General features: G+C 55.5%; 1 protein-coding gene across 6 annotated transcripts in view; it reads right to left on the bottom strand.

The window, feature by feature from the left end:
• PARVB (parvin beta) overlaps nt 1-15,765 on the bottom strand; it is a 114,196-nt gene that overhangs the window by 32,962 nt on the left and 65,469 nt on the right. For all 6 annotated transcript variants that reach the window (XM_042247855.2, XM_042247856.2, XM_004007041.6 and 3 more), the window contains one exon: nt 6,026-6,128. In XM_042247855.2, the coding sequence (XP_042103789.1) occupies nt 6,026-6,128 (103 nt within the window). The remainder of the gene's footprint in view (nt 1-6,025; nt 6,129-15,765) is intronic.

Below are 15,765 nucleotides of genomic sequence, written 5' to 3'. Positions count from 1 at the left end.
CAAGGATTCAACTGTGGGTGTCCCACCTGGGAACATTCTGTGCACAGAGAATGGACAGGATGATTCAAGGTGCGGCTGGGGAGGTGAGGAGGTGACCTGCAGGGACGGGCCCGGAGGTGAGGACGCTGGGCCAGCGGGCTCCCGCGGGGAGGAGGACTTTGGTGAGAGAACAGGACGGCCTCAGGTGTGGCCCCTGCCTCCTTGCACCTTGCGCGCCCCCGTTCTTCTTTCTCTAGTGCTCGGACAGCACGGCGAGAAGGATTATGAGATGTTCAGGTCCCTGCGACTCTTTTCTCACCAAGAGGGAGCAGGAAGCAGTCAGGGGGAGCCGACAAACATGGTCACGTCTGCTCCAGATTCGTTCACGGAGACTGAGCTTCGGGCTTCCCCGGTGGCTCAGCTGGTAAAGAATCTGCCTGCAGTGCGGGAGACCTGGGTTTCGTGTCTGTGTTGTTGGGAAGCTCCCCTGGAAAAGGAAAACGCTCCTCACTCCAGTATTCTGGCCTGGAGAATTCCATGGAATGTATAGTCCATGGGGTCGCAAAGAGTCGGACACGACTGAGTGACTTTCACTTTCACTAAGCCTCGGCCTTCGAGCCTTCATTCCCTTCCCGGGCAGGGCCAGAGAGACCCCTCACTGCACTCCTGTTGAGGGGCAGGTGAGGAGGGCTCCCCAGGCTTCCTGCCTGTTCACTCATTCCCAGACTCGGGGGTTCCCCGATAGGTCTCCTCTGCAAAGCAACAGGACATCACAGGACATAATGAGATCAGGAACCCAGATGGTGATGAGAAAGTGCTGGGCACAGAGCCTGACGCGCTGCGAGCCTCGGGCACGGAGCTGCTGGGGGCGGGGGCACTGCTGGGAGGCAGGTGCAAAGGTCATCGCGTCCAGGCTGGGCACAGGCAGGGCTTCTGTTTGGCGAGTGGTCCCCGGCAAGGTTCTGTTTAAGGCATCTTCTCCGGAGGCCCCTGTTTCTTCAACACGGTCTCCCCACATCCTCCCCTCCCTCAACCAGCACAAGCAGCAGCAGTTTAATAGCCCCCTTCAGGACCCTCTGATCACACAGCAATACCTGCCGGGCTCAGGACACGCCTTCACTCATTCATCCATTCACTCACTTACACAACAGTTACTGAGCACCTGCTATGTCCAGGTGCTGTCCTAGGGCCGGAGGCAGCACAGACCAGGGAGGGCTCTAACGCGGGGGTCATGGGAGGTCAGCCACACCTAAAGGGCATCGGCTCGTGTGGGGCAGGCTATGCTGGAGGCAAACAAAGCAGCTCGACAGAGGACGGAAGTGGTTCCCATTTACGCATTTTCATTCCCCCCATCTGTATCTAACAGGTATGAGCTGAGTAACCCGCCGCTGTCTGTCCACACGTGTGCTCACTTGCTCTGTCGGTCCGACTCCCTGCGACCCCCATGGACTCCGCCAGGCTGTAGCCCGCCAGGGTCCTCTGTCCATGGGATTTTCCCAACAAGAATACTGGAGTGGGTTGCTGTTTCCTCCTCCAGGTTGCCCATATGAGCCCCCAGGCACTCAACAGCCAGGGATAGGACGGAGCAGAGGCCCCTGGGGAAGGAAGCGGGGCTGCAGAGAGCCTCACCCACCAGGGAGAGACGGGGAGCTGGGCATGTCTCTGTGGTCCCTTCCAGCCAAACCTGCAGACGGAATGTCCCGGGGGAGGAGAGGCCGTCGATGTAAAAGGAAAGGGCAGGAGCTCGCTAGAGCTGCCATCACAAAGCACCATAGGACGAGTGACTTAAACGTGGAGATTACTTCCACACCGTCCTGGAGGCTAGAAGTCCAAGATCAAGGTGTCAACAGAGTCAGTCTCCTCTGAGGCTTCTCAAGGATGTCGGCTTGCAGACATCCTCACCTGGCCTCCCGTCTGTGTGTGTCTGCATCCTCATCTCCTCCTCTTAAAAGGACACCAGTCTGAAGGGTTTAGGGCCCACCCCAGTGACCTCACTTTAACTACAAAGATGCTGTCTCCAAATACAGTCCCATTCTGAGGTCTTATGACTTCAGGGGGGACACACCTCAGTCGATAACAGAAAACAAGGCGGTTGGTCGAGCCTGATGCTGCCTGCAGTCATGTCTCAGGAAACGCCCTCTGTGGGAGAGAAGAAGTCCTTGGCCCCCCGTATCACCTGCAACCATCTGCCCACTGATGGGGCTTTTGGGAACAGCTCAGGGCTTTGGTGTGGCCAGGACCCCTCTCTCCCGAGCCTGGGAAGAGCCAGAGGAAGACGGGCTGGGCTCTCGAGGGGGCAGGAAAACATGGGCAAATACGGGGCTCTGGATACTTATTATGGAAGGAGGCATCTGCCTTTCCTCCAGGGGAGGGGAGAGCCTGAGTCCGAGCAGGACGGCAGCCAGCCCGGGGAACCCCTCACTGCCCACAGGTGGTCCCCCCGGACAACACTGCCCATCCAGGAGTGTCACCCCCTGGAACCTGCCCTGGCAGAGGGTCTGGCAGCTGCTCCCAGAATCCACTCTTAGGGAGAGGGATGCACACAGGGGCCTAGTGGTGACCTACAGCTGGTCAAGCCGGGGTCTGCTCTCTGTCCTCATCCACCCCCCCGGCTCCTCACCCCTCCTGGCTCGACCCTTCAGAATCCTGTCCTGGCCCCTCCTCTGACCACTGACCCCCCCACCAGGGCCCTGTCCCCAGACCTCTTCTCTCTATATAGAATGAGTGAAAGTCGCTCAGTCTTGTCTGACTCTTTGTGATCCCACGGGCTATACAGTCCATGGAATTCTCCAGGTCAGAATACAGGAGTGGGTAGCTTTTCCCTTCTCCAGGGGATTTTCCCAACCCAGGGATGGAACCCAGGTCTCCCACATTGCAGGTGGATTCTTTACCAGCTAAGCCACAAGGGAAGCCCAAGAATCCTGGAGTGGGTAGCCTATCCCTTCTCCAGGGGATCTTCCCGACCCAGGGATCGAAGCCACGTCTCTTACATTGCAGGCGGATTCTTTACCAAGCCTGGAAATCAGGTTTTGGCCTTGACATTCAGCCAATCTCAAGTGTTAGCTTTCTGTCTTTGGAAAGCAAAGAGCTCAGTGCCTCCCTCAGTGTCACTGCTGGCAGCCCTGGGCCCCAGGGCCATGTGATCCCGTTGGTTACTGCAGCACCTCATCAGCACAACAGCTTCATTAACACGACCCAGCAAGACCTTGTGAAGTTCCATTAATATCTGGATAGTCTCCTCCACTGTTCTCTTCTTCAAACAAAGTGCTATGTCAAACCACTTGACACACAAGAGATTTTAGAACTGCCTTATCAAGGAGCACTTATGCAAGACAGTCCAACAGGATGGAGCTGCAGCTCCTTGGGAATAAAAAGGCTGCCTGAGCCAATGCGGACCTCTTGTTATACATTACAGATAACAAAACGGACGTAGCAGGGCTCATGGACGACCACAGCCGTTTCGGAGCAAGTCTTGCATTTGCTGAGACCAACAGAAGGGGGGACCCAAAGGGTGTGCCTTGAACAGACAAGGACTTCTTACAGGTTACCTGCTCTCAGACGCGGCTGTGGCCCTACTCCAGGGAGAGTGCGGGCATCCTTTACCGGGATCTACGGCTGAGATGCGGGGGCACCTTGAGAGCCAGACTCCCATTGTTAGAGCTAAGGCTTAGGGACACAATTTTTTCAAGTGGCTGGGTGAGTGAAGCCATGGCTGCATGCAAAAGGCATCAGAAACAGAAGAGTGAGTGAGCACCACCCTTTTATGTCTGCTTCTGAAAATATTAAAAAGTATCTCCTTTGGGCAGTGAATAAAGCAGCGGTTCAAAGGACTATTTCAATAAAGCAGCGTCATCGCCAACAGCTAAGTCTTCAAGTCCAGGAGTCAGGGGGAAGCTAGGTCTTTACACAGAGAAGGAAGGAGGGAAGCTGACGACCCTGAGCAGCTTCGGCACCAGTGCAATCCTTGTGGACAGGGTCAGCCCAGGACCCACGCCCTCCTCCGTCCTCCGCTGAAAGTAAGCGTCTATCATCACAAATGTCCATTTCAACAACCTCGAGAGCAACCTAGCACGCGACGCACTGAGAACCGCGGTACCGACGATACAGCATGAAGCAGCAAAGCTCCAACCGACATTTTTAATAATCAAACTGCGGCAGTGACTAAACGATCTTGACAACGTTTCGGATTTGCTCTCACACCAAAGTTCATTCTAAGATGTGCGCTCTCTGCTTAGCCAAACAGAGGTTTAATTCTTGGTGCAGGGTGTTCAGCCAAACACTGAATTTGGACGCTCCCTGTGAGTGGGGCCACCTGGTCCCATGGTATTAACCATCTCAGCCGTGCCTGCCTCCACTCTCTCCCTGCGGTTGCCCTGGGCAGGATGGGCATCTCAGCCCTGGCAGATGGCACACCGGCCTCCCCATCCCCACCCCCCTCGCTACTCCTGAGGGCTTTCTCATTCACTGGTTGCTCAGGCCACAGTCCTGGCCATCAGCTGCCAGCTTTAACCTCCAAAATATCCTCCGCTTCCACCGCACACCGAACCACCCCATCCAACACCCAGGGAGCTGTGACAGCGCTCTGACTGACTCCCCCGTTTCCCCCTCCTGACCCTGCTCCCTGCCGTTCTGCACCCAGAAGCCCAAGCGACCTTTTAAAGCACAAACTGCGATCTCATCAGGGCCCTGCTCACATCCTCAGGTGGCTTGCTGCTACGTGTAATAAAAGCCTCTGTCCACCAGGGCACGTGGTCTGTCCACCGCGCCTCCTGCAGCCTCCTTCCGCTGCTCTTTAAACACTACAGACTCCTCCTCTCTTCAGAGTCCCGGCCCGGAAGGTTCTTTCCATGCCAACTGGTGCAGAAGTTGGCTGGGATGTCAGCTCCCCTGGGGGCTGCCCCAGACCACCCAGCCTTTCCAGCCCACCCAGCTCCGTCCCTTGTAGACCTCTCTGATTCTCTGCATAGTGCTTGGCACTCTCTCTGTTGTGGCCACACCGTGCGGCTGGTGGGATCTTAGTTCCCAGACCAGGGATGGAACCCACGCGCCCTGCAGTGGAAACACGGAGCCCTAATGAGTGGGCTTCCAGGGATGTCCCAGGCATTGTCTTAGACCGTCAATTTGTGTCTTAGAGCATCAGTTTGTGTTCACAACAGCTCTCTTTCTCCCCTCTGGCAGAACAGGCATCGGTGGTGGGGCGCGGGGACCTTCCTCTCTTATCTCCACTGAGTCTCCACACCCGCCACCCTGTGGGTGAAAGGGCGTTCGTTCAGCAAACGAAGGAACAACCCGAATAGACACACCCTCTCCTTCCTCACGCGCTTTCCAAGACTGACTGAACAAGGACACCATGTCTTCAGAGCCGGGTACGTGACACGGTCCCCACGGCCTCCCAGGCTCCCCGCCCAGATCACACTGTCCGTAAGCACTGCTGTGCAGAGTGCGCAAACCAGCCCATGGGGACTGGGCTAGAGGAAGGACGCAGAGGCTGAGCCGAGTCCACGACCCGGGCAGCTGCAGAGGCTGCGTCCTGTGGGTCCAGGGTTAGCCCCCTCCCCATCAGCCTGCTTTCCCCAAGTATCTCTGCCACCAAAAGCACCCACTAAATCCCAGGTGCTGACTCAGACCCCCTTGCCCCCAGCACATCCCTGCAGAGCAAAACGCAACCCCACCCCAGTGCTGGCCCCGCCTGGAAGGAGTGACCCTTCAGGTGGTTTGTGGGGAGACCCCTGCACAGGACAGCACATGTCCATGGGGTCATTAAGGGGCAAGGAGAGTGAGCAGATGGGCCCAGAGAGCAGGTCTGCGCCCCACCAGGGCTGGGATGGGCCACTAGGAGGCGAGTCCCAGTGGACAAGGGAACACTGAGTCTTCCAGGCCCCCCTCACGGGGGCCTGAGAGAGGGGACCTGGAACCCAATCGAAGCTGAAGGCCCAGGGATGCCATCTGGGAGCCGAGGGCTCAGGCCCACGGCTTATGCACAAGTGACCGATGACGCCACATACAGCACGGTCCAGCTCCAGGACCACCCCTCCCGGGGACTCACCCAGCAGCTTCTGCAGCACCTGCCCGTCGTACAGGTCCTCCTCCAGCTGCTTCACGATGATCCTCTCCTCCACCAGCACGCCGTTGATCCAGTCGATGAGGGCCTGCGGGAGGACGGGAGTCACGGCCTCGCTCGCTGGTGCCTGGAGGGCCAGGAGGTGACCAGAGCGCATGCACCCCCGGGGCAGGGGCCGGGAGAGTCCGAGGGGAGAGGCCAGCTGCTCTCCGCGCCCCCACCCCCACCAGGCTGCCAGGCGTCCTGCGGGATTCACAGGAGGCCGGGCGGAGGGTAGCACTGGGGGGAAACTGGCTGCCTCCCAGAGGGGAACTTGGGTGTGTGCAAAAAGTCAGCCGAAGGAGACGATGGTATTCACCACAACGTGGGAGGCGAGGGGAGCAAGTGAGGAGACATCGGTGACACACGCGGCCCGAGGCGGGACACTGAGCCGTAAAACGTCCACACCCGTCCTGCCCTTAATACCGCGTCAAAGTCACATGAATCTGAAGCTACAGAGAGAAGGGGTCCCGAGTGGCCGCAGCTTAGGGCTCTGAGAACCGGCTCCCAGGGGCACACTACTTTTCTAAGGCTTTACAGAGGTGGAAGCCACATTCCACACAACGCATCCTTTTAAAACGTGCGATTCGGCGGTTGTCAGTAGACTCACAAAGTTGTACAACGGGCACATCACCCTCTGAAGGACAGTTCCATCCAAAGGAAACTCCGCACCGTCAGCAGTCACTCCTCCTTCCGCACACCCTCGACCAGCTCCTCCCAACCACAAAACCGCTCTCTCTCGAGGGATTTGCCTGTTCTGGATCCTTCATATGAATGGGAATCAAATCGCACGTGATCTTTCGTGTTGGGCTTCTTTCCCTTGCCGCTGCTGCTGCTGCTAAGTCACTTCAGTCGTGTCCGACTCTGTGCGACCCCATGGACAGAAGCCCGCCAGGCTCCTCTGTCCACGGGATTCTCCAGGCAAGAACACTGGAGTGGGTGCCATCGCCTTCTCATTCTCTCCCTTAGCACGAGGTTTTCAAGCTTCACCGACATTGCAGCACATGCAGGGGCCTCGCTCCTTTTTACGGCTGAGTCACGGTCCGTTGCTCAGAGACACACTCTTCACGGATTCATTCACCGGGTGATGGGCATTCGGGATGTCGCCCCTTTGGGCCTAGTGTCAGCCGAGCTACAATGAACACGGGCGTGCAAGCTTTACCTGGACACAAGTGTTCATTTCTCTAGACCAGCCTTTTCTCAACAAGCTTGTCTTCAATTCACCGAGTTTAATATATCATAAAAGAAGACAGTTTCAACTGTGAAGATATCTATGGAGACGCAGGATTCCCACTGAACAGAATCTCATTTGGCCGACGCTGCTTAAGGCGCTTCCCCTCAAAATGAAAGCGATGCCCTGAACAGACTTGATCAAAAATGTATGTAGTCCACAGCTTCCCTGTGGAGCAAAACCAATAAAACTGTCTAATTGGTCCCAATGACCTCCTGGAGATGGGCACTGATTGGTCCTCTCGGAGAGAAACGGAAAGGGCACAAATCCAGCCTAGAGTGTCCTCTGTCACCCTCTGATACCACGCCACCTGCAAAACCGGCCACAAAGCAAATTTCTGTGGAATATGTTCTATTTTCCCTCTAACTCAGAAAGATTAAATCAGACACACAATCCCATGAAGAATAGAAGTAAAAGTAAATTAAAGGGAGGACTGGAGGAAGAAAGAGGTGTGCAGCCCTGCGGCATCCTGGTTCTGCCGAAGCCGCCCCAGCAGGGTGGCTGGGAGGGAGGTGGCCCCACGCTGCAGACCTCCTCCGTCCGCCTTCTTCAGGGAGGGAGCATCGGCCTGCGAGGCTGGGAGCCGGACGTGCTCGCCCAGCGGCCTTCTCTCCCTGCCTCCAGCATCCTCCCATCACCCAGCTCCCGCCTCCACTGACCACCTTCTCAGTGTCTGTGTGTGTGTGTGTGTGTGTGTGTGTGTGTGTGTGTGTGTTTGGGGGTCCCCATGACACCTTCCCCTCCTCCGGATCTTCAAAGAAAACAGACCTGGACAGCTCCTCTCCACTCTCCTCCAAGGCCAGCTCATGCCATCCTATGATGTCCAATGCCTCCCTCCTGGTCCCAGTAACCCCCGAAAGGTCCAGCCCATCTCTGCCCCATCCTCCTGCTAGCGTGCTTCGTGAGCATCTCTGATTGAACATGCTGCCCTCCCCCACCAACTCTCAAATCTCCTCCTTATATGAGAAGCAAACAGGATACCGTGCTCCAGCTTCAGGAGCCTGGATTCCACCCCTTTATCCCTTCATCCCACTTCCTAACTGCATCCACTTCTCACCGTCTCCTCTCCCACCGCCCTCGTCCAAACCACCTCCCCAGGCCATTGCCACAGCCCCGCCGACCAAGCATGCTGCCTCCTCGCTGGTGCTCTTCAGATCCCCACTCTCCTCTCTGCCCCGGGCTTTTGCACGTGTTAATCCTTGCAGCCTGAGCGCACCTCCTCCTGCCTCCCCCACTGACTGGCCAGCTCTCACTCATCCATCAGGCCTCAAGCTCTGCGATCATCCTCTGAGAGCCCCTCCACCCGGCCCAGGCCACATTCCCCAACATGGCTCTCACTGCACTCAAGGGCCTTTCCCCAAACCTGTTCACGTTTGCAGTGAGAACACAACTTCATTTTTAGCTATCTCCCTGCTGGACCTGAAGCTCAGTGAGGGCAGAAACTATGGCCTCTGGTCTGTGGCTCTGTCTCCAGCACCCATTGCTCACTGCCTGGCACTGAGTCCATCAGTCAACCTGCTGAGCACCCACTGTGTGCCGGGCCGAGCCTGGCAGTCCACCCGCTGAGCACCCACTGTGTGCCAGGCCGAGCCCGGCAGTCCACCCGCTGAGCACCCACTGTGTGCCAGGCCGAGCCCGGCAGTCCACCCGCTGAGCACCCACTGTGTGCCGGGCTGAGCCCGTCAGTTAACTTACTGAGCATCTACTATGTGCCAGGCTATGGGAATAAATCAGGTGAGGACTCTATCCTTGAGGATCTTACCTTCCAATCAGACATGACAAGACAAATGCACACCCCATCAGGCTGTGATCGATGTTATGGAGAAAAATAAGTCAGAACAGTGTGTTAGCCACTCAGTCATGAACAAATCTTTGTGACCCCACAGACTGTAGCCTGCCCGGCTCCTCTGTCCACAAAATTCTCCAGGCAAGAATCCTGGAGTGGGTTGCTATTTCCTTCTCCAGGGGATCTTCCCGACCCAGGGATTGAACCCGGATCTCCCACACTGCAGGCAGATTCTTTACCCTCTAAGCCACCAGGGAAGCATGGGTGGCACAGAGGTAAAGAATCCACCCGCCAATGTAGGAGACGCAAGAGATGTGAGTTCGATCCCTGGGTCAGGAAATGGCAACCCACTCCAATATTCCTTGCCTGGAAAATTCCCTGGACAGAGGAGCCGGGCAGGCTACAGCCCATGGGGTCGCAAAGGGTTGGAGGCGACTGAGCCACGTCAGAATACAGTGGAGAAGCCTGACGGGCACAGCTCGGCCAGGTGACCCAGGTCCACATTACAGGATCAGTCATGTCGTCACACGTGCCCTGGTGGGATGGGATGAGGGACCTTCACCTCTGTGGTCTCCCGCCCCAAACCCATGACTCTGAGAAAAACACCAGACTAAGCCTAATAGAAAGACATCCTACAAAACCCCCGCCCAGCCCTCCTCAAAACTGACATGGTCATCAAAAACAAGGCCCCCACAGCACCCAGCAAAACCCGACAGGTGCTACAAATACCAGGTGTGTGTGCGCCTGCTCACTCAGTCCTCTCCCACTCTTTCGTGACCCCGTGGACTGTAGCCCACCAGGCTACGTTCCCTGGGATTTCCCAGGCAGGAATCCTGGAGTGGGTTGCCATTTCCTCCTCCAGGGGATCTTCCTGACCCGGGGACTGAACCCATATCTCCAGTCTCCTGTAATAGCAGGTGAGTTCTTTACCACTGGGAAGCCCAGGTAAGCAGGGATGGCTAATGAGGCTCCCGAGGTGGCTGATCACTTTTGGCTAACAATTTAAAAGATTTCGCAGGCAGAATTTTAAAGTGCCCCCTAAGACATCAGTGGTCAGGCCCATAGGATCCCTCGGACAGCGCAATGATGGGACTGTACTCTGTGATCAGGCTGTTATGGGATAGCCTGACCTCAAGAAACAGAGACTGTCCAAGGGCCTGACCTCATCAGGGGAGCCCTTTGACTCTGGATCCAGAGGTCAGAGATCCAGAAGTCACAGAGGGATCCAGGAAGGGGAACGCTGGCTGTGGCAGTGGAGAGTGAGGTGGGTGTCTCCAGGAGCAGAGTCAATTTCCGCCACCCCAGAGCCTCCAGTAAAGCACTTGGTGCGACTGACACCCTGATTTCAGCCTCAGGAGACCCTGAGCAGAGGACCCGGGCCAAGCACACGGATCCCTGGACCTCAGAACTATGAGCTCACTAAACAGATGTTGCTTTAGGCCACTGAATTGGTAAAAATTGATTTACACAGCAATAGAAAACTAATACAAACAGCATTCCACTGTCACAAATCCAAGCACGAGCCTCATAGACCAACAACAGTACACCCTATAAAACCAGTGCGCTGCTGACCTCTGGGGCCTGCACTTGAGACCCAGCTCCCCTAGGGTGTTTGCTGTGTGACCTGGAGCCAGTCACTTAACCTCTCTGGGGCTTCAGAGTTTTCATTAAAAAGAAGACAAATCAGTTCCTATCCCTGTGTGTGCTGTGACCAGGCAATTTCCTTTCCAGAAGTTTCTCCCAAGGTGCCAGTCCAAACGTGCTCCTAGACATTTTCTAGCTCAGAAGCGATTCCAAATTTTGTGTAGAAAAAGCCAAATGCACGAGAGAAAAAAGCCCGGAGGGATGCAAATTAAACAATTGCCACTGCCTTCTGTTTGATTTTTACATCTTCCAGGTTTTCAGCAGTATATATTATTCGGTAATTAGAAAGAATAATAATAGATGCCATTTATAAAAATTAATTACTATCCAGATGGCTTCTCTGCCGAAACTGACAAGCAAATCCTAAAATGCAAATGGAAAGTCAAGAGACCCCGAAAAGCCAAAGCAATCTTGAGAAAGAACAAAATTGGAGAACTCACACTTCCTGATTTCAAATCTTCCTACAAAGCTAGAATAACAAAACGTGACACAGAGGTCAGTGAAACAGAAATGGGAGCCAGGAATAAACCTCATGTTACAGTCAACTGATAGCCGTGAGGGCGCTGAGACAATTCAACGGGGAGAGAACGGTCTTTTTAACAAATGGTGCCAGGACAACTGGATATCCACATGTGAAAGAATGAAACTGAACGCTTCCTTTATACCACATGCAGAAATCAACTCAGAATGGACGTCCGACTCTTTGCGACTCTATGGACCATGTCCATATGCTCCTCTGTCCATGGGATTCTCCGGGCAAGAATACTGGAGTGGGTTGCCATGTCCCTCTCCAGGGGATCTTCCCTACAAAGGGATTGAAACCAGGTCTCCTGCATTGCAGGCAGATTCTTTACCATCTGAGCCACTAGGGAAGCCCATGATATAGCCACAGGATGGAATATTATTCAGCCATTAAAAAGGAATGGGGTTTGGACACATGCTACAACACGGATCTTAAAAAACACAATGCCAAATCAAAGAGGCCAGACACAAAAGCCACTTACTGTATATTTCCCCTTAAACGAAATACCCAGAATATGAAAATTACAGGGATGGAAGAATGCTATAGAGACAAGTGGTTGCCAGTGGCCAGGAAGGGGGATTCAGGACTGAGTGCTGATGGATATGGGGTTCCTTTCTGGGGGTGATGAAAAGTCCTTGATTGATACAGGTGATGGCTGAACAACTCTGGGAGTACACCAACAACCACTGAATTGTGCAGCATGGGAATTCTACCTCAATACACCTGTTATTACGAAGCTAATCTCTAGAATGCAGGTGCTAGCGTCTGCCTCTGCAGGGGTCACAAACCTCCGTGACCTCACCACCCCTGGAGCTCTCTGCATGTCAGAAGCCCCCTTTCTGATTTACTCAGCATAACCAGCAGCACCTAGTACATGTAGACACCATCCTAGGTGTTTAAGCTACAAACATGACCTAGTCTCTGTCTCACATGGGTCGCAGATGCTTGCTGGTCCTCCCACAGCCACTAGAGGGAGCTGGTTCCTGCCCCACCACACCTCCACCCACTGAGAGTCAAACTCCGATTCACCTTCTGCCACCTCTGATCCCACTTCTGACCACCCTCGTCCTTGCTGTCGAAGCTCCAGCCACACTGCCTCCCTTGTTCGCCCTCACATCTGCCAGCACGTGCTTCCAATGGGGCCTCTGCACTTGCTGCCGCCCTAGGTACCAAACAGCAGGTCCCCGCTCAAACGCCCACCCTCAACCACCCCACCGGAAACAGCAGGGAGAGGAGACCACCCCGCTTCTTGCTTTAGGGTCCTCCCAAGTGCTCACACCACCAGGTCACGCATTTATCCATCCCTGGACACATCCGTCTCCCCAGCTGGACTGCCAGCCTGCTCAAAGACATCGCCCCAGGGGTAAACTAGGAACACAGCCTCAAAGGTGCCCAAACCAACTGCAGAGCTGCCTCCAGACCTACACAGATCTCTCGGGCACACAGACCTCTGCCTCACCCAGGACACAGACTTGTCGGAAAACACACAAGAGATGTCTCTGCTATGAAGAGACTAAAACTTCAAAAATTCCCATCTGGATCTCTGACCTGGTCAAAGTGCAAATACGAAAACGAGACAGAAAAGGGATAAAAGTCAAATTTCACCCAACAAGCCACAGAGGTCGGCTCTGAGAAGCAAAAGCAAACCAGCCGCCCCAGCAGAGGCGCAGTGACCCCGGCCATCACCAGTCACCCTATCCTTGTACCATCCAGGTCACCCATCTCAATCCTCCGCTTCACAAAAGACTTTATAGATGGCAGCTGTCCTTATGTTTTCGAGATGTGCTCATTTGCAATCCCCGACTCCCGCAGGCACGTGTCTAGGACGTGGTATTAATGGTGCCCTTGGCACAGGGCTATTCGCATGGACCTTCCACAAGCTTGCTTAAACTAGAATAAAAAATTACTTCCCTGTGTTCTGTCTGAATGATAATCAGGGTCTGCAGCCTGTCTCCCCCAAAGCTATGACAGTTATGTTTTAATCACTTCCAAATACGCTTGTCATGGCTTAACTCACTGAGGATGCAGGCTTATTACAACCCGCAGACACATCAGCAAGCATCTCTGCCCAGTGAGGACGGCATCATCTTCTGCCCAGAAGACCATCCTTGTGCAGCTGACTTTCTTCTTAGGGGCGAAAGGAGCGAGCAAACAGAACTTAGTAACCCAGAAGAGGCTTGTCCAGTAAACTGGGGGATGAGACGGGAGATCTGCTCCTGGGGGAAATGCCAGCCCCAGGGACGACACCACCTGCCAGCCTGGGGCCAACACAGCCACCAGGGTGGAGGCCCCTCTCTGGTGATTTACTCTGGAAAGCACAAGAACTGCCATTCTTTCTTTCGAGGATCGTTAAAAATACAAAGGATCTCATCTGTAAACTGCTATCCTCCCCGGGTAGCACCAGCTATTCACCCTGTGAGAGTCAGGGCGCTCCTGGAGGACGCCAGCTCAAAGAACCCATGCAGAGAGGACACAGGAGAAGTCTTTCTTGAACCCACAGGACACTCACTTCTAAATGTGAACCACAGACCTGCCCGTGTGCCTCACACCCACGTTCCAGTGCCCAACACAGCACCCGCCAGACAGCAAGCACGTAGCATCTCATGTCACCCCCAGGCATATGGATGGGCACAACGGTTCTCCTACTCCAATCCGAACCGGGATTTGAATCCAGGAAGCGGACTCCAGAGCCCACCACGCCCACCCCTTGACGCTGCGTCATACACAGCAGATGCTCAAAGACAGTGCTTCAATGAACCGCCTCACCCTTAACGCCCGGCTTAGCCAGAGCCTGGTGTGCTTGTTGGTTGGTTTGTTTTATGGGAAGCAGAGAGCAGCTCACCACGTTTTAAACGGTGACAGTCCAGAGGAGGGAGGTTCAGTGAGGCCAAGTCTACAGAGAGAGACAGGACAGGGGCCAAGACAAGAGGTTAGAAATTGCAGGTAATGGAGAACAGAGAAAAAGCAAGGAGACTGTGCTTCCTCTGAAAGGTCCCACTGGCCCCAAGGCTGGGATGTGGCCAGCTGTCAGGAGGTCAACTGGACCTCACCCTGACCTGCTCAGGCCTGCACGTGGTCCAAGCCCTGCACCAAAAACAACTGCTTCTGGGCCGAATCCCAACAGAGGTCCCTAGGAGGTAGCCTGTGCTGGGACCTACTCAGATTTAATCAACCAGAAGCCTGGACCATCAGAGTCTAGGGCTTCCCAGGGGGCACGAGTGGTAAAGAACCTGGCCGCCAATGCAGGAGACGAGAGAGAGGTGGGCTGGGCCCCTGGGTCGGGAAGATCCCCTGGAGGAGGGTACGGCAACCCCCTCTAGTGTTCTTGCCTGGAGAATCCCATGGACACAGGAGCCTGGCGGGCTACAGTCCGTGGGGTCGCAGAGTCAGGCACGACTGAAGCGACTTAGTACACACACACAGTGCAAGACGGGCTTTCTGAAAAGCAGTAAGGATCACACAGGCAAAGTGGATGGAGGTCTGTCTGAACCACCAGGCCTGGCCATCCGCCCCTGGTCCCGGCTCCCCAGGGCTTCTGGCGAACCGCCTGCATCATTACCCATAGGTCCCCCCAGCCCTTGCCCCCTCATCCCAGAGCTCGCCTTCTCAAGATTCGGATCCTGGAGGTCTGAACTGAGGCAAAAGGCCTGTCCTGCCCATGGGCTGGGCTGCACCCTCCCCCGGGTGGTCCTGATGCAGACCCTCACAACCAGCCACCAGCCCAGCTCCCCAGTCGGTGCCACGGTGCACGGTGACCTGAGGGCACCGGGATTCAGCGGGGAGCAAAACTCGAACGGTCCCCAGTGTCAGTCCCCGTCCCCTCTGTTCTAGAGGGACGAGAAAGAACAAAACCAAACAAATGAACAGGCAAGTGTCCAGGCAGCAGGAATTTGAGGCAAAGAGGGCAAGAACATGGAGGGTGGGGTGGCACGGGCAGAGAGGGAGCCAGAGAATCCACCCCTGCGGAGGAAAATCCAAGAGAAAACCAAAGGCTGAAAAACAGCGCTCCAGGCAAGGGGCTGCGGGAGCAGAGGCCAGGCACGTGGTGGGGTCCCGAGAGCTGCCCTGGGAGGTGATCTCCCAGCCCCTGGCATGTCCTGCCTGACAGAGCATCCTGGTTTACACGGGGACCTTGGCGGGCAGGAGAGGACCAGTGTCTGGGAGGAGTGGGCTCTCAGAACTGCCCATCGGGCAAGAGAGGGAGAAAAGGATATTCCCCACCCCTTCCGGTCTTTAGTCCTCCTTGCCCCCCAAGGTATTAACGCCCCACACTCCCAGCCTCTCCAGTTGGCACACTCTACACCCCAGACATAGGCCTGTACCTGAACTGGGAATCCGAGGGATGTGGAGCTGCCAGAGCCTCCTCGGGACCCCATCGGGCTGGCCCTGGATGCAGAGATGCTGTGGTCACTCCGTGTGGGCTGACCAAGGACGCGCAGCTACGCAGCACTCACCCCAAAGAGGCCAAAACTGCCTGCAGCCTCAGGAGGCAAAGCAGAGGC

Source organism: Ovis aries, chromosome 3 (assembly GCF_016772045.2).
Source record: "Ovis aries strain OAR_USU_Benz2616 breed Rambouillet chromosome 3, ARS-UI_Ramb_v3.0, whole genome shotgun sequence".
NCBI lineage: Eukaryota > Metazoa > Chordata > Mammalia > Artiodactyla > Bovidae > Ovis > Ovis aries.
Note: the sequence above shows the minus strand (reverse complement) of the source record. Positions and strands in the feature narration are given on the sequence as shown.